The 27658-nt window shown below is 42.8% G+C and overlaps 1 protein-coding gene across 1 annotated transcript in view; it reads left to right on the top strand.

The window, feature by feature from the left end:
• Positions 1 to 3212: 3212 nt before the first annotated feature.
• LOC147885204 (uncharacterized) overlaps positions 3213 to 27658 on the top strand; it is a 54269-nt gene continuing 29823 nt past the window's right edge. The window contains exons 1-4 of the mRNA XM_087397070.1: positions 3213 to 3621; positions 3725 to 3934; positions 4178 to 4248; positions 4372 to 4606. Of these exons, the coding sequence (XP_087253196.1) occupies positions 3498 to 3621; positions 3725 to 3934; positions 4178 to 4248; positions 4372 to 4606 (640 nt within the window). The 5' untranslated portion in view covers positions 3213 to 3497. The remainder of the gene's footprint in view (positions 3622 to 3724; positions 3935 to 4177; positions 4249 to 4371; positions 4607 to 27658) is intronic.

Here is a 27658-nt window from a genome sequence, read left to right as displayed (position 1 = left end):
GATATAATCATTATTTTGCCCTTGATTTCTCTTGACTATTTGCTTTGTTTTGCACATTTTATAGTTTTCAGGTCAATGGCTAGATGAGATTCTAGCTAGTAGTATTTATACCCTTTAACATCAAGGAGCTCACCATTATATCACATTAGGAAAGTCTACTTGATCAAAGTACCACTTCACAGCTTCATGTGATTTCTTTAGGGACTTGCAAAAACTAAAAATGGATTACATTTCAATATATTTAGGGACTTGAAAAATTTTAAATGGATTACATTTCAATACATCTAAAATATTATATAATTACACCAATCAAAAAACAAAATCCATGTTACCTCAAATGAAACTAGCCACCAAATCTCTTGCTTTGATTGAACCCGAAACTGCTTGGGTCATCGAGAGCAAAATCAAATTTCAAAACCTATTCATAATTCTGAAATGACTTTTTCTAATTTCTAACCTTTGACCACCACACTTTCATAAGTGCCCCGAGGAGGATGGTTTGACTCCATCTTTCTTTAGAAGTTTCTAGGAGTACATCCTCATAGCCCTTCGATTGGCTTTTCACAAGATATTTGCCTCAAGGTCTCTTCCTCAATCCTTGAGGTTGGATTTGTTTGATTGTAAAGGGGAGGGACAAATTTGAGATTCATCAATAGAGACCAATTACTCTATTGGATACCACTTACAAGATCTTAGTAAGGTCTTGAGCTAACATCCAACTGTATGTTTTTCTTTTCCCCATGATCAATGCTCTTTAAATTGTTGATTTGTATGGTTTATTTACAAGTTTTAATAGAATATTATTTTCTTTGTTTAAAAAAAAAGATGAGAGAAGAAGTGACGAGATTATGTTTAAAGAAGAGATTCAAACTTAGGCAAGAAAATAGTAGATTGAATTTACTTGCATTGGAGCTTCATTGTTTGCAGCCATATATACAATAGTGAGGGTCTCCGAGGGTTCCCATAATGATGCCTTGCTTCACTCGCACCACCTCAATCTTTTCTCCTGCTGCATTACCCCTCTCAAGCTCCTCACCCACCTCCTAATCTCGCTCATGATGCCTAGAATTTGGATGCAGTTCAAAAAGGCTTGAATAGGAAGCGAGGAGAGAGGCCATTCTTGCAAAACATTGTCCCCGATTGGTTGCACTTTCCTGTGGGAGAAAATTCCTAACTATTTTGGATTTGCCATAAACTGAGTAAGTGAACTTACTGCATAACAAATATATGGCCGTGTGATAGTCAGATATATAAGAGATCCAATGAGCTTCTGATAGTAACTATCATTGATGGTAGGATTTTCTGAATCTTGTGTAAGTTTCTTACTCTATTCCATGGGAGTGGCTGCAATCTTGCAATCTGCCATGTGAAACTTCTTCAGGAGACTATCAACATATTTTAGTTGACTCATGAAGGTGCTGTCTGAATCTCTCTAGAACTAAATTCCGAGACAATAGTGCATAAGTCCATGATCTTTCATGTCAAACTCTGCACAGCAGTAGATAAGTCTTGTTTCAACTTCTTAATGAAGCTATCATTACTTCCTGTCACAATCAGATCATCTATTTACAAAAGTGCAATAGTGATGTCTTTTTATTGAACTTTGTGGTAGAGAGTATAATCTGCATTGGACTTCATGTATCCCAAATTACCAAAATACTTGTCCATTTTAATGTACCAACTTCTAGTGCTTGCTTTAAGCCATAGAGACTTTTCTTGAGATGACAAACTTGATTCTCTTTTCCTGGTTCAACATAACCTACGCGTTGTTGCATGTAGACTTCCTCGTCTATGTAACCATTGAGAAAAGCATTGTTGACATCAAGCTGGTATACATTCCATTTGTTGAGTGTTGCTATTGATATCAAGAACCCTATGGAATCCATCTTTGCTATACTAGAGTATAATTCTCATCATAATCTTGACCGTACTGTTGTGCAAATCCTTTTGCAACTAGTCTGGCTTTATATCTTTTGATACTTCCATTGCGACTGTACTTCACTTTGTAAACCCATTTGTTTGCTAGGGCCTTCTTTCCTAGTGGAAGGTGGCATAATTCCAAAGAGTTGTTTTTGTACAAAGCTTCCATTTCTTCATTCATAGCAGTTTGCTATTCTGGCTTGTCCACTGTGTCTTCAAATTACACTAGCTCTTTTGTAGCCATGATGGTAGTCATAAGAGCATAGTTGGTGGTTTCAACTTGAATTGCTTTGCCTTTCTGAGCATATGTTAATCTGGCTAGTGGTGTACCTATGTGTAATTGATGTTTTCCATTATGATTCCTCATCAAAGATTACATCGTGGGAGATAAGAACCTTTAAGTTGATGGGTCCATATGATCAACTTTGGCTTCATGATTGGTTTGTTGATAGAGCAATGCATATCGGTCCTCATAAAAGACAAATGGGTTGCCCACAAGATAGTGCCAAAACTTTTGAATAACTATACACCATCTCTAGGGCCTCCCTCTTGGTGGTTGAATAATTTATCTCCGCCTTTGAGAACATTTGGCTAGTGTAGAATGTGGTAAAATTCATGTTCTCATCATACTGAGCTTAAATGGATCCAATTGTTACCTTGAATGCAACTACAACCTTGTCTAGCATGGCTTTTTGAGTATGGGTAGCTTCACTACCATCTCTTGCAAGATTTGGAATGATTTGGCCCGGTTTGTATTCCATTCGACTTCATATCTTGCCCTATAAGCTAATGTAGGGTTTTGGCTATGCCTGTGCAATTTTTGATGAATTGCCTATAAATCGCTTAAATCTTATGAATGACTGGCATTTTTTTGTCGCTATCATCATTACATTAATAGTGGCTATTGGCACATCGTTGAGTGTGATTAGCTTTTCTTCTATGTATGAGGCATATAACCCACTTTCATTTCCACTGAGTGGAAGAGTCATTGGCACATTGGTGAGTGTGATTAGCTTATCTTCTATGTTCGAGGCATAGATGAGGTTGCATTCCTTCAAGATTGAGCTCTTTGCCAAGTTTATTTGCACATCTTGTTTGTCACTTGCAATGGTGAGCATATCACCTCCCCAATCATGCACCACGTGGCACCCTTCATGAATGGTCTTCCCCATACCATTGCTCATTCTCCATCTTGACCATGATGAACAACACCATTATGCTATGGTGATCTCTATGCATCTTTAGATGAGTCTCCTCTTTGTTCCCAGTCGAGAGTCCATTTGTCTCTCTCATGTTGATAGCTTTCCTCTAGTCTTAACATTCCTTGGGAGTTGGTTTGCATTGTTTGTTAGACAACTTTATTCCCACTACCGAGAATGTTACTACAAATTGTGGTTAATCCATTCATTTGGTCGTTTTCTTTCCAGATTAGCAAGTCAAGTGTGAGTCAATAGGAAGTGAGTGCTACGATGGTTGCAATAACCCCTTCAAGCATAGTATACCTCTTAGAGTGAAAGAGGCTTTTCTCTCTTAAAGTTGGGTTTGTCCACGGGCCTCTAGCTTGGGTCTTTGAAGTTATGGATGAACTAAGTTTGCGCGACCAGAGGAAGCACTCGTCTAAGCAGGGGAAGAGCCGTCGGTATGATTCGGATGGTGACTCCGGCTCAGATTCAGGCTCCCCCGTGGCAACAACCTCTTCTGGTGAACATATCTAGTTCTTGCTACGAATCTGCATAGGCGCGCTGTTTTCGTCAATTTCAAGCTTCTTATGTTTGGTTGCTTATGTGTTGCTTTGTATTTAAAGACTTGCAATCAAGTGATGAAGAACGGAGGAGAAAGAAACATAGGGGGAGAGATAGAGAGCACAAAAAGCATAGTAGAAAGAAAGCCGAAAAAGACAAAGAATCCAGGAAGGAAAAGAAAAAGAAGAAGAGGAACCGTACCGAAGATAGCGATAAGGAGGAGAAAAGGAAACGGAGGAGGTTACTGAAGGAGGCGAAGAAAATCTTAAAGAGTAAGTTAAAATACCCGCTTAAGCGAAAGTCTCTTTTTGGTAAGACCCGAAATTCCATTTGCATAGAGCTTTCCACTTCCACTGCCCTATTAAGTATGATGAGTAAGTCTCTGTAAGAGGCGCCCTTACCTGGGGGTGTACTTTTTGGGTACGGGACATTTGTCAGGACATAGACTTTCTCCTTAAAAATCTCTGGATGGAAGCGAAAATTGTATAAAGGGATGCTCTTGTTTTCTAAACTAGGACACAAGAAAAATCAAGATGGTGCAAATGGAGGTGAGGAGAATGAGAGGTCAAAAGATTTTCCTTACAAGGTATTTCTGCTGCTTATTTCTGAAGCATTTCAATTTCCACAAATGTATTTCTCTGGAATTATAATTTGCGTTTTGATATTTTACAACAAGTAAGCTTAGAAAACTATCTGCTTTAAAACCAAGGTACTTTCAGAAGAAGATTATTTTGAAAAGAACAAAGAGTTCTCGACATGGCTGAAGGAGGAGCATGGAGTCTACTTCTCTAGTCTTTCTTCAGATGAATCAAGAAAACGTTTTCTAGATTTCGTGGGAGCGTGGAATGCAGGGAAACTTTCCCAGAAGCTCTATGAGGGCATTGATACTGCTGCTCGCTCGAGTCATAAGTGGGAATTTAAGGGAGGGAGAGAACCTTCTATTGGTATGATTTTCTTCCTAAATCTCTCTCTCTCTCTCTCTCTCTCTCTCTCTCTCTCTCTTATCTATCTATCTAGATATATGTCTATCCCTCTATCTAGATATCTAAATATATTTCTATATATATATAGATATGTGGGGTTATGTATATGTATGTGTATGTGTATGTGCATTTGTGCTTCCATGTCATGTTTCAAGGCTGTGTAGACCTATGGAGACAGCTGGTGCAACTCATTAAGTTTTATTAGGACAGTACTGGTTATAAATATTATACTTGACACTGCAGGATTTCAATTTCCTATCGTGATATGCTCATACCCAGAAAACATAATAGTGGAGCTGCCACGATGCATTATAGCTGACACTATATGGTGCAGAAACCATACTATTGTATGAAATACACATAGCTTTTCATGGATTGTGCAAGGAAATTATTGGAAGCTGACACAGTTTCTGTTTCCAATGGTCCAACAATGTTAAGACGAGGCATACCTTTAGTGATGTATATTGTTATGTCCCCAATGGGACTAACGAGGGCTTAACCATGATTCGAAGTTAGGATTTTGATAGATCTGGGGTTTAAGATTTTTATAGATCTCGGATTTAGGGATACGCTAACCCAAAGGTGTTCATGGCGACGAGGATTGCGACAAGACTAGCTCAGCATTAGTATTGGCTGAGGGTTAGCGTGTAGCCAAAACTGAGGTTACAGGATGCATTCTAGGAAACGTAAGCCTAATCTGGAAAAAGCCAAGCTTTTATTGGAAAGCAGGTTATTTACAGCTGGATGTGAAGATATCAGGGGCTAACCTTATAAATATAAGCTAAAGGCTAATAATTTTGGGAGAGGCCGTTCCCAAGCATGTAGGACCTGTTGACTGAGAGTAGTAGCCTGGTGGAAGGGGCATGGACTATGGGACACAGATTTTGACTATCAAGCAGACTACCTTCTTGGGTGGTATAGACTGTAGGCTTGGGGATGGTTTGAGGTATTGGACATATGTTTGGGAGTCGAGCTTGCTAGCTCAGCCATCAAGAGCTAGGTTATCACGTCTTTGTGTTCTTTGCTACGGGGAGAGAGGGAGAGAGAGAGAGAGAGAGAGAGAGAGAGAGAGAGAGAGATTTTATTCCTTTTTTTGGTCGAATTTTTTTCTTGATTTGCTTGTTTATTTTTGCTATGCCACCTTTGTCCTTTCTTCTTCCTTTCTTGTTTTCTCTCTCTTTTGTGTATTTGACATATTTTAGTAAGCATTGGGTTTGCCCAAGAGACTCCGCAGGTCTTTAGAAACCCAGTATAGCTGCTTATGCTTGGGCAATGATGATGATATAAGTGTTGCTTAGCTTGCTAAGTATATCTTCCTTTTGTTTTCAAAAAAATTTGTTACCTCTTTTCTCTCCTCTTTCGTTTTCTCTTTTATTTTCTGTGTAGATTTTTGGACTTTAGAACATCAAAAAATCTAAATTTGGATATATTCTAGTCTTACAAGGTATATATTCTTTGCTATGGTTTGACAGATGAGCAGATTCTAAGTTACATATGGGACCTTACATCGGTATCAGAGACAAGCTTGATGTTGCTCTTTGAATTTTTCATCAATCAAGTTTTCAGGAATTCTTTTTCTATTGATACGTGCAAATTGAGTTGTAGTATTACAATTCGCTTCCAGGAGGTCCCCATTCAAAAAGACTGTTTTATGTCCAACTGATTCACGTACAAACCAAAATGTGCAGCCATTACAATAACACACCTGATGCTGATCATCCTCAAAGTGGGGGCAAAAGTTTCTTCATAATCTATGCAATTTTTCTGAGCATAGCCTTTGGCAACCAGCTGTGCTTTGTACCTGTTGATGGTCCCATCAGATTTGCGCTTTAACTCGCATACCCACTTTGTGCCAATTGCTTTTTACCGATAGGAAAATCCATCAAATCCCAAGTGTGATTCAGAATAGAATCTATTTCAGCCTGCATGGCCTGCATCCAATGCACATAATTTCGTGCATCCTCAACTGAAAATCAGGTTCATACACATTACAATATCTCTATTGTCTCTGCGTATTTGGCCAGGAAGAAGAGCAGAAGCTTGCTCTCCTGGAGAGTACGAACCTGAGGCTGTACTTTCACATTGTGCTGAGTAACATGATCAGTCATAGGCTGATTTGAGGCATCAGCAACTTGTGGTTCATGCTGCAAAATCTGATTTTTAGAGGTGTATCAGCTCTTGCATCAAAAGCTAAACTCTTCAAACACATCAAAAGAGCCATGATTTTGCTGTTTACTGTAACAGTATTTCCACTGCAGACTGCTACAGTAACTAGTTTGGGAGAAACCAAAGAAACTAGATAGCAGAAATAGAAGGGAAAGGTAAGAGGTAGATCACTCTTACTAGGAAGAGGACATGGGATGTGACAGCTCCCATGGTGCTGGCTAGCCAAAGCTAGATTCAGTTGTCCTTGCAGGTGCAGCCTGTTGGTCAACATGTCCTGATGTCACCATAGAGAGAGAGGGCCTTTGTTGTGGGTGTGCCCGCCCAGAGAGGGGATAGTACAGAGAGGGCCTTGTAGGGGGTGTGCCTGCCCCGTAAGGACAGAGTAGGGTATACAGTGGTTTCCCCAGCCCTGTGATCCTGTGTGCAGCTTGCTGGTCGGGGGTATCTGCAGGAGGGTTGCCCCTCATATGGGCTCCTTGCAGCCCATCTTATAGGGCAGGAGCGGGGGCGCGGTCTAGTCGGTCCTGGAGGCAGGGGACCAGCCCCTCTTAGGGCTGTGTGCCAGTCCTTAGAGAGGCTGAGGGGGTTGGCCCCCTAGCAGGAGCTGTTGGGCTGGAGGGCAGAGGGTACAGCCCGCTTTATAGGGCTTGGAGCAGCCCCTTTTGTGCAGTAGGGAGTCGGTCGGTGGCCTGGTGGGTCGGCCTACTTGCAGTGACACGTCCCAGCACTCCTGAAACCTCTGATCTGCAAACAAACACGCACAACGTGAGAAACCGAGCAGGCTGCTCACCACCCAACCATGACATCTACGGGATGTGATCCCGAATCAGGAGATGTCCCCTCCGAGCCACGAGCTGAGCTACTGGCACGAACTCCCAATCAGATCCAAACCAGCCTGGTGTCCCATACCACCAGGTGGCGCTGTGAAGCCTGGGATCTGCCACTGGGCCTTGGGCTACGCTAAGATGCAGGCGCGCGTCCGCGACTCAATCCAGGATCAAGACCTGGCACCTGGGAACGAAACTTGCTCCCAACTGCACACTGAGAATTGAACCCCCTGGGCCCCTTTTATAGACTCGGGCCTCGAGCGCCAAAAATAGCGAAGACCTATAAATAGTCCGTACCCTTGCCACTCAACCCGAGAATCAAGCCTGCCTAGCTCTAAGCCTCCCCAGGCTGCCTGAGCTAGTCTTGTGTACCCAGTACACGTCAGATACCAATCCGTGCACATGACATACTCCCCCTCCTCTAAGAACTCACTCCTGAGTTCGCTAAAAAACCCGGAAATGTTCTTTGGAGGTTTTGTAATGTCTCCCATGTTGCATCCTCCTCAACACGATCCTTCCACTTGATCTTGTATTCCGTGATAGATCGATTACGAATCTGTCTGTCACGAAATTTAAGAATACACTCAGGTTCGTGTGGAATAAAAGTCAAATCAGTAACTTCTATTATCTCGTGAGGAGAAACAAGTTGATTATCCGCACCCAAAACTTCTTTCAGTCTACTGACATGAAAGACTGGATGGACTTTAACATCAGGAGGCAATTCAAGTCGATATGCAACTGGTCCAATTCTTTTAATGACCTTGAATGGGCCACAGTATCTGGGGGATAATTTCGGAACCAAACCAGTACTTAGGCTCTTGGATTTCTTGGGAATTCGCAAATATACCATCGTTCCTTCAGAGAACTCTCTAGGTGAACGATGTCTATTAGCATAAAATCTGTCCCGATCTTGGGCACTTCTAATAGACTCTTTGGCAAACTGCAACATTTCCTGCATGTCTTGCAAGAAGTTCTTAGCAGCATCATTTTGAATCCCTTTTAACCCAACCATAACTGGTGACTTAGGTTGAAACCCGTTCATAAGCATAAAAGGACTGTACCAGTACTAGAATGCTTTGCACTGTTGTAAGCAAATTCTATCATAGGTAGATAATCTTCCCATGAAGACTGTCTCTTAGATACATATGCCCGAAGCATGTCTTCAACCAACTGGTTGACCTTCTCTGTACTGCCATCGGATTGTGCATGATCCGAGGAACTCATACTTAGAGTAGTTTCTAACTTCTCAAAAACAAGTGTCCAAAAGTTACTTGTAAACTTTGAGTCCCTGTCACTGACTATGTCAGATGGCAAACCATACAGCTTAAACAAGTGGTCCACAAACTCGTGAGCCAACTGAACAGCTGAAATAGTTGTTCTAGTAGGTAAGAATCTAGCCATTTTTGTCAAACGGTCAACTATGACCCAAATGGAGTCATGACCCTTGCGCGTTCGAGGCAAACCAGTAATAAAATCCATGGAAATACTTTCTCATTTATTACCTGGAATCTGTAATGGCTGTAATAAGCCCGCGCTTCTAAGGCGTTCTGCCTTAGTAACCTGACAAACTCGGCAACCTACTACATAGTTCTCAATAAATGCACGCATCTTAGGCCAATGAAAGGTATGCTTCACAAGAGACAGATTCCTATGTATACCCGGATGTCCAGCACTAGGAGCATCATGACACTCTCAGAGAATCTTGGATTTAAGGTCCGAAACATCTGGCACACAAATCTTTTCATTCTGGAACAGCAAGCCGTTCCTAATCATCCACTGACCTCCCGCCGCCTGTACTGTAGGTGGCACAATCCCTGAGTCCTGGTCAACCATGGAGCTCCCATCCTGGACTCTCTGCCAATAAGAACTGAAATGACTATCAGTTGCGTATAGCCCTCTCAAGGATTGAAATATGTCTGAGGATATTTCCATAAATGACAAAGCATTTACAAACTTAACCCGTATATGACAAAGCATTTACAAACTTGACTCGACTTAAGGCATCTGCCACACTATTCAACGAACCCTGACGATAACGTATTTCAAAATCAAAATCTTGCATTAACTCTGTCCATCTGGCTTTCCGTCCCCTCAATTCAGATCCATCACACACATACTTAATTGACTGATGATCAGTCAATACAAGGAACTTTGAAGCATACAAATAGTGTCTCCAAACCTTAAGAGCATACACTACAGCATAAAGTTCCTTCTCGAGTGTGGGCCAACGATATTGAGTGTCGTCTAGCTTCTTACTCTCGAAAGCTACAGGTCTGCCCTCTTGGAATAGAGCTGCCCCAATCGCATAATCACTCGCATCGGCCTCTAAAACATAAGGCCGGGCAGGATCAGGTAATGCAAGAACGGGTGCTTCCTTGATAGAAAACTTCAAGGTTTCAAAAGCCTTGTTCATTGCATCATTCCAAGAGATCGGCTAGGTAGACCTGCGTCCACGACCTTTCAATATGTTTGTCAAGGGTGTCGTGATATGTGAATAATCACGCACAGACTTCCGTAGAAATACCGTAAATCCTAGGAAAGAACGAAGTTGTTTCACAGTCTGATGGATAGGCCATTCTAAAACCTTCTGGATGCGATCCAGATCAATGCTAATACCTTCAGAAGAAATCTTGTGTCCTAAGTAAATGATCTCCTTCATAAAGAAGTCACATTTACTCATCTTGGCATAGAGCTTATGCTGTCTTAGAATAACTAAGACAATCCGGAGGTGTCCTATATGATCCTCAAGCGTTCGACTATATACCAAGATGTCATCTAAGAACACTACAACAAATTTGCCCAGAAAATCCCTGAACAAATCGTTCATCATCTGCTGAAATGTGGCAGGAGCATTGGTCAAACCAAAAGGTAATACAAGAAACTCGTAGTGACCATACCTAGTTCGAAATGCGGTTCTATCTATCTGTTTAGCATAGATACGGATTTGGTGATAACCCGTACGCAAATCAATCTTAGTGAAATACTTCGCTCTGACCAAACGGTCTATCAAATCATCGGAACGAGGTAGAGGGTATCGATTCTTAATTGTCACTTTATTTAATCGTTTATAGTCTATACACATTCTCTAGGTAGAATCTTTCTTCTTTCTTAAGAGGACAGGTGCACCCCAAGATGATTTACTTGGGCGTATATAGCCCATATTCAGGTAATCCTGTAGCTGGGTAGCTAACTCATCCTCCTCTACCTGGCTCATCCTATAAGGTGGTACACTAATAGGTTGAGCCCCTGGGACTAAGTCTATGCGATGATCTACTGCTCGTTCTAGAGGTAAACCTTTCGACAGTTGAGCAGGGAATACATCCTTAAAACTATCTAACAACATTCTCAATTCGCGGTGTTCAAACACACTTAAATCATTCTTGTTAATTACAGAAACAACAAATGAAGAAAGCGGAATCAAAACACACTGATAGACATCATAATGAGAAGTGTTTAATATATTCCGAAGCTGCATCGCAGATACAATAGGTCCCTGAGAAGAGGGAATTTTATCACACTGAATACAAAATTGGGTGTCCTTATCTACAAAAGAAAGCGTATGCTCCGTCCATCCAATCTAAATATTGTGGGTTTTAAACCACTCTATTCCGATTAACAAGTCTACATGCTCCAGGTGCATAACATAACACGTAAGAGCCCCTGTGTAGGCCTGAATCCGGATAGGAAGCGCTTCAACCTTGCGATCCCAAAACTGCTTCTCAGCTGGAAGCTGCACCTCATAGGTGTGGTCGCTAGGTACTGTGGACAGCCCCATCTTCTGCACAAATTTGTAATCAACAAAATTGTGAGAGCTACCCGGATCAAAGAGAATGTGAATCTGTTGGTCCCTAACTTCTCCATAAACTCGGAAAAGATCATGGGAACCAAACAACGAAGTATTGAAAGTGCAATTACAAGAAACTGGGCAGGTAATGACATTTACAGAAATACCTGTCATCGAAACTTGGTTCGCTCCCTTGGCTTTGGTACCTGGACCCGCCTGGAGCTTCGGTCCAAGCACTAACTTTTGATTCTTGCGCTTTGGACACTCATTCTTGGTGTGGCCCCGCTCCTTGCAGTAGAAGCAACGTCCTTCTTTCTTGAGCTTCAAAGTACGAAGGAAACGGGCTTTACCATTCTTTGCCTGAGTCAAGTGTTTCTTGGAGGCGTTGTCCGTAGACTTCGTCTCCCCAGTACCAGTCGTCGGCTGAAAGAACTTGCGCTTGTTCTTTCCACTTGTGTCGGAAATTGTAGTTGCTTTTGCACCGGCCATGGTATCATCATAAATACGCGCGTAGTTCATGGCCTCTTGCAACGTTGTGCATTTGTTGTTCTTTATTTGCAACTTGTATGAATCTGGCAAACCATCCACAAAGAAACCTAACAAGGTCACTGGATCCATCTTTGTGGCCCTGGTCTGCAGATCCCGAAATCTTTGAAGATAAACTTCAAAGGACAAGTTTAGCTTTGACATATCGAGGGCTTTAAGCTTGCCAACGATATCATAATCGTCCTCCTTCTTCAGGAACTCCTTCCTGAAGACCCCTTCGAAATCTATCCAAGTATCCAGCTTAGGCTGGAGTTCCTTCCACCATAGCAGCGCTTTACCTAACATGAAACTGGCTGCAAGCTGGATTTTCTTCTCATCTGGGTACGGGTGGAACTGAAAGTGTACCTGCCACTTGTGTAACCAAGTGTCAACTACCTCCTTCGTTCGAGACTTTTGATCTCCCGGAAAAGGGTCTGGAGTTATATTCGGGCCTAGCACTGAAGCCATGGCATCCACATGCGTGAGTGCCTGCACAGTGCTGGCCAGAAGAGTGAGAGTCGCTTGAATCCCTTGGAGTTGCTGTGTCAACCCCGTTTGATTCGCATTAACCTGCTCGAATTTTCCATCCAGAGCAGTGGTGAATTCACTGAAGGCTTTTTTCGTAATCAGGTCATCATAAAGACCCTGATCTTCCTCTCCCACAGGAGTGTAATCCAAATCCTGCTCTCCCATGGTGAACTTGGGATTTGCAGAATCAGACATAACTGAAATCTGATTTGAATATAAACTGAGAGAAATAACTGAATGTATCGAATCGGAAAGGAGAATGGAGCAGAGGAAAACCGTCCCAAGAGATGCTGACGGAAGGAGATGCTGAAAACTGGCGAACCGGAGACGCAATAATCCCGGAGTCTGGCTGAACTCGATGCAGGTTGCAGCGTACGTAATCCCGCTGACCGTACAGGTGACAGCTGTACGGATGGCTGACGTGGCTGTACGGCTGCTGACGCGATCCGTACGGCTGCTGATGCAGTCCGTACGGTCGATGATGTAAGCGTATGGTGGCTGACGCAGGCAGTACGGTGGCTGATGCAGGCAATACGGTGGCTGACGTAAGCTGTATGGCCGATGATGCAGGCTGTACAGCTGATGACGCAGGCTGTACAGCTGATGGCGCAGGCTGTACGGCCGACTGGCGCAGGCTGTCCCGAATCTCGATGGCTCAGTCACTTCGTAGGACAGAGAGGGCTCCTTGCAAGGCTATGGCTGGGGCTGGAACCCTGTCCAACTATATAAGGAACAGGGCAGCCTAATTAGGAAGCCCTGCTTCCAAAAAAGGCTCACCCTCCCAGCTTTGGAGGGTGGTGCTTTTTCGAAAAAAGCAACACCTCTCGCAGGGTGGCGGCACCCTGTTCCAGCTCCTTGCGCCTCTCCCTGCCCTGGCCGAAAATTGTACCAGCCATGGCGCACAATTGCAGCCTCCACCGCAGCCCCGTCAGTCACTTCGCCTCTCTTTCCTTCTTCTCTGCTCTCTCCCTTCTACGTTTCCCTTTCTCTCAGCACCCTTCAGGAATTTTGAAACTCTCTCCTTCTTCCTCCTACCTTTTCCCTACATCCTGACCACCCCTGTTAACCTATGAATCCACCAGAATTTGCAGCAGCAAATTTCGAAATTTAGGGCATACCTGGAGGATGAAATCGTCAAAAATTCTCGCATAAGAAATTCCTACCTCAGGAGCTGGCTCTGATACCAACTGACACGTCCCAGCACTCCTGAAACCTCTGATTTGCAAACAAACACAGACAACGTGAGAAACTGAGCAGGCTGCTCACCACCCAACCATGACATCTACGGGATGTGATCCCGAATCAGGAGATGTCCCCTCCGAGCCATGAGCTGAGCTACTGGCACGAACTCCCAATCAGATCCAAACCCGCCTGGTGTCCCATACCACCAGGTGGCGCTGTGAAGCTTGGGATCTGCCACTGGGCCTTGGGCTACGCTAAGATGCAGGCGCGCGTCCGCGACTCAATCCAGGATCAGACCTAGCACCTGGGAACGAAACTTGCTCCCAACTGCACACTGAGAACTGAACCCCCTGGGCCCCTTTTATAGACTCGGGCCCCGAGCGCCAAAAATAGCGAAGACCTATAAATAGTCCGTACCCTTGCCACTCAACCTGAGAATCAAGCCTGCCTAGCTCTAAGCCTCCCTAGGCTACCTGAGCTAGTCTTGTGTACCCAGTACACGTTAGATACCAATCCGTGCACATGACATGCAGGCTGGTCATGTGCAAGTTTGAATAAAATGATTTGGATCTCTGTCTCTGTCTATCCATCTCTCTCCCCCCCCCCTCTCTCTCTGTGTCTGTCTCTCAGTTCTTCCCCCCCGCGCCCCCCCCTCTCTCTTTGTGTGTGTGTGTGTGTGTGTGTGTCTGTGTCTGTGTCAGTCAGTTCTCTGTCTGTTTGTCTGGCTATCAGTTCTGTGTCTGTTTGTCTGGCTGTCAGTTCTCTCTCTCTCTCTCTCTCTCTCTTTGTCAGTTCTCTGTCTCAGTTTGGAGCCTTTTGAGCATTCTTCTTTAGTAGAGGTTTTCCCCAGCAAGCTGTGGGATTTTGGCCTGAGATCTCTTCCATTCTCGTCCTTTTCTCTCTTTGTAAGCAGTTTGTGTGTGTGAGTGCGCTCTGTGTGTGTGTGTGTGTTCAGATTCCGCTGCACTTCTCACACAGCCTAATAGGGCTGATGCTTGAAAGTGCCAAACAGTCACAGAATCTAAAGTGTAGTGATCTTGAGCGCCTTGCAAGTACAGCTTAGGCCCCTTTTATAGGTCTTGGAAAGTGGGCCAGCACCTAATTGTATATGGATAATACAACAGTGGTGCCATGTGGCAAGCCTAATAACACTACTGAATCTACAAGAAAAATACTGAAGTGGTTAAGACTAGTGTGAGCCTTTTGTAGACTATCAGAGCCTATTATTTAGCTGACTGCTAAACGAAGATTCACTATTGTTACAGTCCCCTTCTACCTATAAAAATTTTGTCCTCAAAATGGCACACGTAATACAGCTGATTGGAAGAGAGTATGATTATGTACTGTAACCAGATGTGGATAGAAAGGGATCCGGCTCAGATCAGCAAATAGGGGAACTCCTGCATAATACTCTCAGGCTGCCATGATGAGTCCTTGTCTGCTAGTAGCATTTGGGATTTTGCTTTATTTGCATCATGGCATCCTCTTCCACGTCTGAAAAGGAGTTTTTCAACCCCTTCATTTGATGTAGTAAATACTCTACCAAGACTTTAGTCCTGAGTTTGTTCTCTGTATCCCAAGGTCTTCTCTGGTGTATACTGTGATTTATCAATGGGAGGCAATTCTGCAGCTACTGGAACGTCTGCCCCCACATGCTTTTTGAGCATGGATAAATGGAATCCATTGCAGATCTTTGTAGAGGAAGACAGGTCCAACTGAGAGCGTAAATCACTTACCCTCTTAAGAACTTTATAGAGGCGGTAAAACTTGTGAGCCAGCTTGGTGTTGGTATCTCCTTTCAATGAAGCATATCTGTGCGTGTGCAACCTGAGATACCCATTATCCTTCCTGGGATTCCACATTTCTTCTTTTCTGGTCTGCATACTCCTTCATTCTGGACTGTGCCCTGGTGTAAGTTGTTTTTGGCCAGCTGTAAGATTTCTTGCATTCTGTCTACCTCATCCCGGGCATCTGGTTAAGGAAAATTTGATCTTTAAGTGTGGAAGGCAAGTTAACCTGACATCCATATAAGGCTTCAACGGGGACATCCCTATGGAAGTTGAGCTATAGCAGAATTCTGCCAAGCTTAACCTATCCCAAATCTTTTGAGTCTCAAAACAAAAATGCCTCAAGTACTCTTCCACCCACTTATTAACCCTCTTTGTTTGACCATCAGATTGGGGATGGTAAGCTGTACTTGGGGCCAACTTGGTACTTATATGAGAGAACAGTTCATTCTAAAACCCACTCATGAATTTAGTATCTCAATCACCAACTATTTCTTGTGGAAGGCCATGCAATCTAGATATACTTTCCTCAAATTGTCTGGTTCCACTTGAGAGGAAGTGTAAGTGGTTTTAGTGGGAACAAAGTGGGCTGTCTTTGGTTAGCCTATCCACAACCGCAAAAATACTGTTCTACCCCTCTGCTGTAGTGGGCAATCCAGTAATAAAATCCATGCTGATTTTACCCTGCGGAACGTCTAAGGTTTGTAACAGACCTGCTGGATGCATGTTTTCAGTCCTGTTTTGCTGACATTGTACACAGTTCTTAACAAAATTCAGTACATCCTTCCACAGCCCATGCCAATAGAAATTCTCCTATTGCCCCTAGGACCTAGACACGTGTGTACTAATCATTGGCCAATGTTACATAGTTTTGGTGGCACTATTTACACCGCTTGTTCGATCATAGATACAAACATATAACCGTACCATCAAATTGGCTCCTAACAATAATAAGGTTCTAATGACTATTAATTAACTAAATAATCATTTCTCTTGTCATGACACTCCCTCCTGCTTGAATGAGCAGAAGTCCTCTTCTGGATTATTGCTTCTCTTCCTCTTATGTGCACTTTCTCTTGTTACTTCTGCAATTGCATCGCCTCTTTATAATCTGCGAGTATCTGTGGAAAATCTGTAAAGAACTCTTCTTCCATCCATTGTGCATCACCAGCTGGCTGGTTTTTAAACTTCTGTAAATACATATATCTCTTCTTTCCACGAGTACTTCTCTCTATGGTACACGATCTGTTCCGGAGTAAGAACTTAAGCCCCATCTTCAAGTTCAGGTTCTTCTTGATGCTGAGTATCCAAAAACGCAGAAGTATCGCCATGGTATCTCTTCAAATTGCTCACATGAAAGATATTCTTCATACGCCAGTGGGCTGGTAATTTCAGCTCATATGCTCTGGATCCTTCTTCTGGATATAAAGCTGCTGAAATCTGAAATGGACCATAAAACTTTGGTGCTAACTTGACATGTTTTGTACTTCCTCTCACTGACTTGATTCTTCTTTTATCAATCTTCAGTAAAACCCAATCATCCTCCTTGTAATAAACTTCTTTTCTTTTTTCTGGGCCTTCTTAATACGTTCTTTTATGAAATACTAGCTCTCGTAAAAGACAGCAGAGACACTTTCACTTGCTCTCCCTCTCTCCCTCTCTCAACAGAGACACTAGGGCCCAGGACAACATGCCGGGCTGGACCCCCCCGAAGGTATTTTATTTCTTGAAGAGAATCTGTTACAAGAGTTCAGCGTAGAGCTGTCTGATGAAATACTAGCTCTCGTAAAAGACAGCGGAGACACTCTCATTTGCTCTCCTACGTTGGCCACTTGGATTTTTCCCGAACCTACTACTTGATTGTCACAGCTTCAGAAAATTGTGAAGCCATGCTCTGATACCAATGAAATACTAGCTCTCGTAAAAGACAGCAGAGACACTCTCATTCGCTCTCCCTCTCTCCCTCTCTCAACAGAGACACTAGGGCCTAGGACATGTCGGGCTGGATCCCCCCGAAGGTATTTTATTTCTTGAAGAGAATCTGTTACAAGAGTTCAGCGTAGAGCTGTCTGATGAAATACTAGCTCTCGTAAAAGACAACAGAGACACTCTCATTTGCTCTCCCTCTCTCCCTCTCTCAACAGAGACACTAGGGCCCAGGACAACATGTTGGGCTGGACCCCCCCGAAGGTATTTTATTTCTTGAAGAGAATCTGTTACAAGAGTTCAGCGTAGAGTTGTTTGATACATCCCAAAAATCCAAAACGTGAATCCTTACAAGAGCTTCAAGCTCATTTCAAATTGGCAACATGCCACTTGTCTAAAATCTAGACTAAGTCTTATTACATGCCACTAAGGGCCATTCTGAGTCTTCAAAGCACTTGGTCACACGAACCGCCTCCTAGATGCTTGTTAGGCTCCCGTAGCGCTTAGGAAAATAACTCTTTCTAGTACCCGCAATAATTAATTAAAGCGCACCACCATGGCAACCATTAATTGTTAGCGCTTTGCATGCAAATAACACAGTGTGGACTAATTCTAGTCACGGTGGGCGTCCCCACTGAATACATGTGCACACCTAACAAATATAAAAATATATATTTATTCTCTGGTTGACCGGAGTCAACACTCTTGATTATAATTAAGGAGATTTGACCAAGGGTCGAGGCGTCTTAATTATAGTCAAGTCTCTCCAACCGAAGTTGGCACATCTTGGTTAACCATGGTTAACCCTCTTGGCACATGCTAAGTCTTGTTGACCGAAGTCAACACTCTTTGACCGTAGTCAGCTCTGTGGTTCTCTGGTTAATGGCAGTTAACCCTCTTGGTAATAAACCAAGTCTCCCCGACCGAGGTCAGGTTTACTTGATTATAGTCAAGTATCTTTGACCGTAGTCAATTCCGTTGACCATTAAAAGAACTCTTTGACCATAATTAACACATATAAAACTCTTTAATTATGATCAAATAAATGGTCAACTGTACTTTGACTTAGGATATTTACATTGTGGTGACATTTTACCTGCTCAATAACTTGTGACATATCCTCAGCAAACTGGTTAAAATTCGCTCCCCCAAGTGTGTTATTGGAGTGGGTAAACATTGCCCATAGATGATTTCAAATGGGGCTTTCTTGGTGGAAGTATGTATAGTGTTATTATAAGTAAACTCTAAGATGGGTAAGAACTCTGGCCACCTTCTAGGTTGGTCATGGACATAAGCTCGAAGTAAAGTAATTATGGTTTGATTGGCATTCTCACTTTGTCCATCTCCTTGAGGATGGAAGGCTGTAGTAAATTTCAGTTTGGTTCCGAGATTCTCTAATAGGGCTGTCCAAAAGTTGCTAATGAAATGGCCATCATTATCAGATACAATAGATTTTGGTAACCCATGTAACCTAAAGATTTCCTTCGTGAATAACTTTGCTGTTTCAGGAGCAAACAACTCCTTTTTACAGGGAATAAAATGAGCTTGTTTACTCAGCCTATCTATAACAGTGAAAATCTGCTCAAACTGACCAACCTTAGGGAAACGTGACACAAAATCCATTGTAATGTGTTCCCACCTTTTCGAGGAAATAGGCAAAGGCTGCAAAAGACCAATAGTCTTACTTGTATCTCTCAATATTGTCAATGGTGCTTTAATGCCTCTATGTCCAGAATATGGACTCGCATGTAACTCACTTATGACTAGATACCGAAATGTTTTGGGTACACATATGGCACGTCCCAAAAATAAGTATCAATCCACGATGGAATAAGCCTCTAAACCCCCAACCTCATTACGCTGAATCTTCCCATAAATGTCAGCGAAGTCCTCATCTAAAGGATAAGCTTCAACCATTGCTCCTAATGATTTCTCCTTAATCACAGAAATGTGATTAACTTGAGGCCATCTACTCAAAGCATCAGCTACTAAATTCTCCTTTCGTGGTTGATATTTGGTTGCCCAAAGGATTGAATATATTCAGCCCATTTGATTTGCCTCGAAGAAACAATGGGTTGAGAAAACAAGTGCTTGATACTTTGATGGTCAGTCTTAATCTTGAAAGCAGAACCATATAAATAATGCTTCCATAACTTTAAAGCATGAATGACTGCCAGTAACTCCTTCTCATACGTGATATATTTCAATTCAGCCCCTTGAAGTTTTCTACTCTCATAAGCAATGGGATGCCCTCCTTGCATCAACATTGCCCCAATCGAGGTACCACTCGCATCCGTACATACAACAAAGAACTCTTTGTTCATGTCCGGAAGTGTTAAACACTGGTGCAGTGACCAATGTTCTCTTAAGCTCCTCAAAAGCTACTTGGTGAACCTCTCCCCACTCATACAAGGAATGCTTCTTCAACAAATCTGTTAGTGGAGAAGCAAGACGTGCAAAATTCTTAATGAATCTGCGATAATAACTATGAGAGAATGCGGAGAGAGAGAGAGCAAGAGAGTGAGAGCTTGAGAGCTGAGTTGCAATAGAAGAGTGTAAAGAGTACAACTGAAAGTGTGAGAGATAAGGTTTTGTCCTAGTGACAAAACCTTAGTAGTCACTAAACATAGTTAGTGAACTAACTGCGGTTAGGGGAAAAAACCTCTTAAAGAGGGAAAAGTGTCCCTAACTAGCTTATTAAATTACATTGGTCAGTGCTGAATTATATCTATAATTCTAACACCCCCCTGTAGTGCCAATGTCATGTACAAGGCTGATCAATCACCAAACGGATATAAGTTCAGGGCACTGCGAAATGCCTCAAACTTTTCACGTGGTAGTGCTTTGGTGAAAATATCTGCAACGCTGTCATGTGTGGACACAAAGATCATATTGATCTCTCCTGCATGCAACTTCTCTTTGACGTAGTGATAGTGAACCTCAATGTGCTTCGTGCGAGCATGAAACACTGGATTCTTTGCCACTGCAATGGCACTCTGACTATCAGTGAGAATTGGAGAAGGACCCTCCAAAGACAGATGAAGATCAGCAAATAGACGTCGCAGCCAGACGCATTCAACTGTTGCTGTGAAAGCTGCCCTGTACTCAGCTTCACATGATGAGGTAGCCACTGTAGATTGTTTCTTGCTCAGCCAGGAAATGCAAGATTTACCCAAAAAGAAACAATTGCCACTAGTGGACTGCCTAGTGTCATAATCACCAGCCCAATCTAAATCACTGTAGGCATGCATCTACAAGTCACCCCCCCTGGGAAATAGCAAGCCAAAAGACTTCGTGCCCTGCAAATAACGGAAGATGCGCTTAACTGCCTGCCAATGCATAGTTTTTGGGCTGTGCATGTACCTGCTCACCTGAGATACTGCAAACTGAATATCAGGTCTAGTGTTGCAGAGATATATGAGGCATCCAACAGCCTGATTGTAAAGTGTGGCATCAACTAATTCTCCTGCATCATGCATTGTGAGTTTCAGCCCCGGCTCCATGGGAGTGGCTATGGGCTTACAATCATGCATGTTAAATCTGTCCAAGAGTTTCTGCACATACTTGGACTGAGACATAACAGTGCCACGTCTCTCATGAGAGAACTGGATCCCCAAATAAAAGTGAAGCAGCCCCAAATCTGACATGTCAAAGTTGGTCTGCAAATCAGCTTTGAAATCTGCAATTTTGTCTTCATTGGACCCTGTGAGCAGTAAGTCATTGACATAAAGAAGGATGACTAAAATTTCCCCCCCATTTATCTTGATGTAGAGGGTGCTCTCAGTAGGACTATTGTGCAGCCCCTTGCTGGTCAAAAAGGCATACACCTCTTCCAGCAAGTCCCCATTTAAGAAGGCTGTTTTTATGTCCAACTGATGAACATTCCACTCAAAATGTGCAGTTATTGCAATATTGCAATAACTGATCGGATGGTGGTCATCCGGGATGTAGGAGCGAATGTCTCCTCATAATCTATGCCCTTTTTCTGAGCATAGCCTTTAGCAACCAACCTTGCCTTGTATCTGTCAATGGAGCCATCTGGCTTCCGTTTGACCTTGAAAACCCATCGTGTGCCAATGGCATGTTTACTTGGTGGCAAGTCTACAACATCCCAAGTCTGATTTTTTTCAATGGACTGCAACTCATCGTGCATGGCATTCATCCAATGCACATTGTCCTTTGCCTCTTCGAATGTGGCAGGCTCCTCCTCATCAAGAAGAGTACCTGCATATGCTGATTCCACTGAATTAGCACCTTCCATGTGCCTTGCTGCACTGCGAGTCCTGCCAGGTAACGGAGCATCAATTTTACTCAACAGCCAGTTTGGGACTGTTTTTGCTGCATGTATGTCTGCAATTTCTTGTTGCACCACCTGTTCCACTGCTTGTGGAGGTGGCAAGACATCCTGTGGCGGAACTAAAGCATCTGGAGGTGGCTGTAAATTCTGATTTGCATAAGAAATATCAGCAGGGGAACCCAAGGCAATGGGTAGCAACCCCTCAAAGACATCCTATGAAGAAGAAGGCATTTGAAATTCAGCCTGAGTGTGAGCTGAATTTTCAGCAAATATCACATCTTTACTGACTATGATCTTGCGTGTAGCAGGGTTGTAGAGACGGTACCCCTTGCTTTCTGCACTGTACCCAACAAATATGCACTTAATGGCTTTATCTGACAACTTGTGCCTAAACATCATCTGAAACATAGACCTTTCTTTCTCCTCTCATGCACAAGAGATTTGTCATGACGAGAAATCACTAATCCGTGATTAGTAGACATTAAAACATTATCATATATTATACGCCAATGGTGTAACATGTATTTGTATTTATGATGGAAACCGACCGATTTATTATGGCGGTGGATTATCTCAGTAGATAGAACTAGTCCAGCTGTAGCTATTGCTTTAGACAACATCAAATTTGGACATGTGATACTTATTTTATTAATAAAGATGTGCACACATGTGTCTAGGTCCTAGGGGCAATAGGAAGGGAAGGGTGCATTAAGGTGCATTGAATGGTAGATGCAGGGAAGATGGAACTTGAGTGATCTCAAGGGACATTAATGAAAGGGTATTAAAGAATTGACCTTCCGCTAGGAAAGGTTCAAGAAATTCGATAATGAGAGTAATGCTGAATTTACAGCTAGGTTCTGGAAACTCTCTTTAGAGTTACTTGAGAAGAGTGAGGATGATAGAAGGAAGGAAGGGTGATACCCTTTCATTAATGCCCCTTGAGATCACTCAAGTTCCATCTTTCCATTTACACCTACCCTTAGCCTATGACCCATGCATCTACCATTGAATGCACCTTAATGCACCCTTCCCTTCCTATTGCCCCTAGGACCAACACTTGTGTGCACATCTTTATTAATAGAATAAGTGTCACATGTCCAATTTCGATGCCGTTTGAAGCAATGGCTCCAGCTCGACTAGTTCTATCTATTGAGATGATCCACCACCATAATAAATTATCGGTGTCCATCATAAATACATATACATGTTACACCATTGGCGTATAATATATAATGTCTACTAATCACGGATTAGTGGTTTCTCTGGTCATGACACTCCCTCTTGCTTGAATGGACAGAAGTCATGTTCTGGATCCTATCTTATCTCTTTCTCTTGTGTACGCTTCTCTTTTACTTCTGCATTTGCATCTTCTCTTCATAATCTGCAAATAGCCTTCTCTTGTCAGTACACGATCTCTTTTGAATAAGAACTTAAATCCCATCTTCAAGTTCTGGTTTCTCTTGATGTTGAATATTCAAATCCAGAATCTCTTCATGCTCAGAATCCTATTTTGAATATCAAGCTGCTGAAATCTCTTTATAGTAACTTGCTCAATAAGCTGAAACATATTCTCAATAATCTGGTCAGTATTAAAACGATTCTATCACCCAATTGTTTCATTGAACTAGGTAGACCTTGGCTACATATGATTTTGCGATGAAGAGCTTTTTTGTCACTAAGCTGTAAATATTCCAAAGTCAAAACATAAGTTGACGATTTATTGATCATAATTAATGAGTTTTTCATTTATTTAATTATGTTCAAAGAGTCACTTTTATTTGGTCATAGTCTTGACTTCGGTCAAAGATACTTAACCTCGGTTAAGTAAGCCTAATCTCGGCTAGGAAGATCTGGCTTCAGCCAAGATGGTTAACCACAGTTATCCAAGCAACTAAAGTGTTGACTTTGGTCAACGAGACTTGGCTCATGCCAAGAGGGTTAAGTTCGTTTTTCAAGGTGTGCCAACTTTGGTTGGAGAGACTTGGTCATAATTAAGGCGCTCTGACTAATGGTCATGCCCCTTAGTTACGAGTCACGACCAAGAGGGTTGACCTCGGTTGACCAAGAATTGTGTTCTATGTTTTGTTCACATGTTTGCTTGGTGGGGATGCTCACAGTGACTAGGATTAGTCTACAGATCATTATTTGCATGCAAGGTGCTAACCTTTAATGGGTGCCATGGTTGTATGCTTTAGAGAGAGTTCTTGAGAGAGTATTTTGCAGTAATTAACGTTTTTCAGATGCAAAAGATTGCATTGGTATCAGAGCATCAGGCTCACCCTCTTTCTTAAGAAGGTGACGATTCAAAGTGAAGGAGTATCTTATGAGGAGTGGGCTAACATGGAGCTTAGAACATCCATAGTTATCAGTGATTGCATTTCTTAAGAGAAGCCGACGGGCAGGCTTGCACTCACCCACGGGCAAATTTTCGTCATAGCACTTGAGTGTAGACCCTCTGCTCTACTATGCCAACCGACTAAGTGCCTGTGACTGACTGAGAGCCAATGGGGGTATGCACATACTACATCGATGTAAAGTCCACGCAAGGTAGGTATCGACGTCTCTGGCATAGCTCTTGTGACCATGCATGAATTTCGACGGAAGAATTACAAAAAGAACGCATAGTACACATGATCTATGATGTCAAGCGGGGATTGCCGTTTGACGGGATCATAGGACCTACAGGAAAGCTTCATGGCGAGTAGGTGTCATGAAGCCACGGGCCTCTGACAGATCTAAGCGACGACGTCACCACGTTGTGAGGCCGACGCAAGCGTTAGTTAAATCTGATGCAAGGCTCTTGCAAAGCAGCGCTTCACCAAGCTATCTGATGCTAGTAGGATTCCGTCGATGTTGCACGTGATGAATTCGGGGCATGCAAACCACAGAGATGATGTGGTGCATTGACACGTGGCAGCCAACATAGCAGACATGTTGACGTGGCACTGGCAGAGGGACACGTGGCAGCACACGTGTTAGCTGACGTGGCACGTGTGTGGGTGACCTGGTCTTGGCAGTGATACGTGTCAGTTGATGTGGCAAGTGGTAGGGAATATATTGACTTGGCAGCTTGTTGATGTGTCAGTTGAGGTGGTTGATTGTGGTTAGGGTAATCTTGGTCAAGTTAACTGTAGTTAGTTAACCATGGTTTGGTTGATCCTGGTTAGTTGAACCAATACCGAGTTAGCGTGACCTAACTAGAAAAATTTGGTTAGTGTAATCAGACTGTGATGAGTCCAATTACTCTGGTTAGAGCTCAGTTACAAACTAACTAGACCAGAGTCAGTAAGTCTGGTTAGTATAACCAGCCAGGTACTCATCAAGTTATTTACTGTAAAAAAAAAAAAAGTTGCGGAGACGGTTTTTGCCCTCAAATTCCACCTATCTATTAGTCATTTTTATTGTTAGAAAATCACCAGAAAACATAAAAAATCAGAGATTTGCTGAATATAAAAGATGCACGCCTTTGCACAAAAAAAGGAAAAAACAGATGCAAAAGATTGCATTTTTAATCTATAGAAACTACAGATCATCAATATCTTTTTCCAACTCTTCTATTTCAGCCCTATTCATCCTATAAGACTCTCTACACAGAGGAGAAAATTCTTTATTCTCTGGTCATCTACAATGAATATGCCTACTCTCTATTGAGTTCACACATCCATACACCAGTGTTGGCTGAATGGATAGCATTTACTCTTGGCTCTATGTTCACCATAGGAGGTAGAAGCCTCACCCTTCTGCTTGGATGCTATGCCTTTCTCTTTTGCAGTATTGGTTTTGGTAATTTTGGCTAATAGAGTAGGACATTTATGCCATGGATGGCCTTGCTTATGTTTCCTACATCCAGCTTTTTCTTCTCATCATCAGTCATGGAAGGAAATGGTATCCATCCAGGACGTGATTGGCCGTTAACATCTTGTACAACAGCTTTCCTTTGTTGAAGGGTTTACGAGGATTCAATTTCCTCTTAGCAATCTCAGCCAACTTAGTCAGGTCTCTAAGGGTGGTTGGGTTGAACATTTCAACCTCATACCTCACTTTCGGGGTTAGGGCTGCTAAATACTTCTTCCTTCTATCATTGTCACTCTTATCAGTAAGTCTAAAGAGAGTTTTCAGAACCTAGCTGTAAATTTAGCATTACTCTCGTTATCGAATTGCCTGAACCTTTCCCAGCTGAAGGTCAATTCTTCTTCATGCCTCGGAGGCATGAAAGTGGCCTTAAGCTGCTCTACAAACTTGGACCATTGAAGAATAGGCTCTTTTACCATTTGTGAGAAGAACCACCACATCAAAGCATCCTTCTGTAGATGCAGTGTGGCAAGAGCAAGTTTCTCGTGATCGGCGGTCTTATCTTGATGGGCAAAATATAGCTCAAAATGACGAATCCAATTAAGGATTTTATCCGCCTCACTTGCTCCATCATACGTTGGGAGTTCTATTCTCTCTCGAGGTTGAAATTTGGCTCTCTTCGAGGGGGTACCTAAATCTTCATCCCCAAAATTCAGCACTCTCTTAGTCCCAAATTTTGTCATAATGGACTGTTAAATCATATGGCTAAGTTGAGAAACTAGCTTATTAATCCTCTTGCACTTGGATTATAATCCATGTGTGTGGGATTTTGAGTTAAAGGCGTAAACTCAGCGCCTTGCTCTTGGATGGACTCGTTTCTTCCTTCATTTCTAAAGGAAAACTCCCTATTAAGAGATTCTTGAAGGAGAGATGAAGGCAATTTATACGTGGGTTATCATACTCAATATGTGTGTAACTCTTATCTAAGCTATCCTCTTCAGAAGGAGGCAATGGTGTTCTCTCCCTATCTCCTTCTGGTAGTGGAGAAAAAATGACAAGTTCATTATTAAATATCCCTTCCCCTTCCACTCTTTCCTTTTAGTAATACAAGAGAGAAAATGACTTGCTGAGGGGTTTATTTTACAGCAAAAGTCAAGTGTTTTTAGAGTCGGTGGTACTTATTCGACTCCTGCTTCGCTTGTGTCGAAAAACCACTTCAACTGACCTCTTCTTCCTTGTCTTTTAGCCTTTTTCCCTTGTTTTATGCTGTAAACTAGTACACACCATTTGGGCTACTTGTTTTGAGTGGATTGGAGCTGTAGATACCGTTATAGGGGGTACTTGGTGGGTGGATCACCCCCTTAAAATCTTGTTCTGATCCGACTTTCCATTGGGGAGAACCGGGGGGGGGGGTCTCTTTTCCTCACGGTTTAAGGGTTTTAAGGGTATTCGTTTAGAACTCGGGATTTGATGGCAGCCTTCTCCAGAGGGCTTTTGCAGAACTCAGGCTTTGCACGATGTCCACTCAAAGGACTGGTTCACGTGCAGCCTCCATGCCTCCTCTTTCGTCTGACCCTTCCCGCACGTGGCCTGCTTTTGTGTCTCTTTTCTGCTGTGTCTTCCGTATGGGCTTCCCGTACACATCGCCACCTTGTGCGGCTCCCTTCCGCGCAGTCTTCTTCACGCTAGCGCTTGCTGTCCCTACCTCTGTCCTATAGGCTTTCGCCTTCCGCTCCGCACGTTCTCCTGCTGTCCCGGTCATGGATTGTCGTTGCTCTGATACCAAATGCGAAGAAACAGACTTCCCAAGAATGCAAATGTGTGCAATGCATGCAGAATTTGAATGCCAATTGGCCTTCCAATGGGGGAAGAGCGCCCTTGTGAGAGTTACTTGTTTCTATTTTTAACCTACATGCAAGGTGGGAGAGAGTGATGGCGGATGAATGCAATGTGAATAGAGAATGCTACCTGAGATTCACAATGAAAGGGTGATACCCTTTCATTAATGTCCCTTGAGATCACTCAAGTTCCATCTTCCCATGTACACCTACCCTTAGCCTATGACCCATGCATCTACCATTCAATGCATCTTAATGCACCCTTCCCTTCCTATTGCCCCTAGGACCTAGACACGTGCGTGTACATCTTTATTAATAAAATAAGTGTCACATGTCCAAATTTGATGCCATTTGAAGCAAT

This window comes from Dipteris shenzhenensis, chromosome 26, assembly GCF_047967505.1.
Source record: "Dipteris shenzhenensis isolate YYH24624 ecotype China chromosome 26, Dip_SZ_1.0, whole genome shotgun sequence".
In the NCBI taxonomy this organism is placed as follows: Eukaryota; Viridiplantae; Streptophyta; class Polypodiopsida; order Gleicheniales; family Dipteridaceae; genus Dipteris; species Dipteris shenzhenensis.
This window is presented reverse-complemented; position numbering and strand designations above follow the sequence as displayed.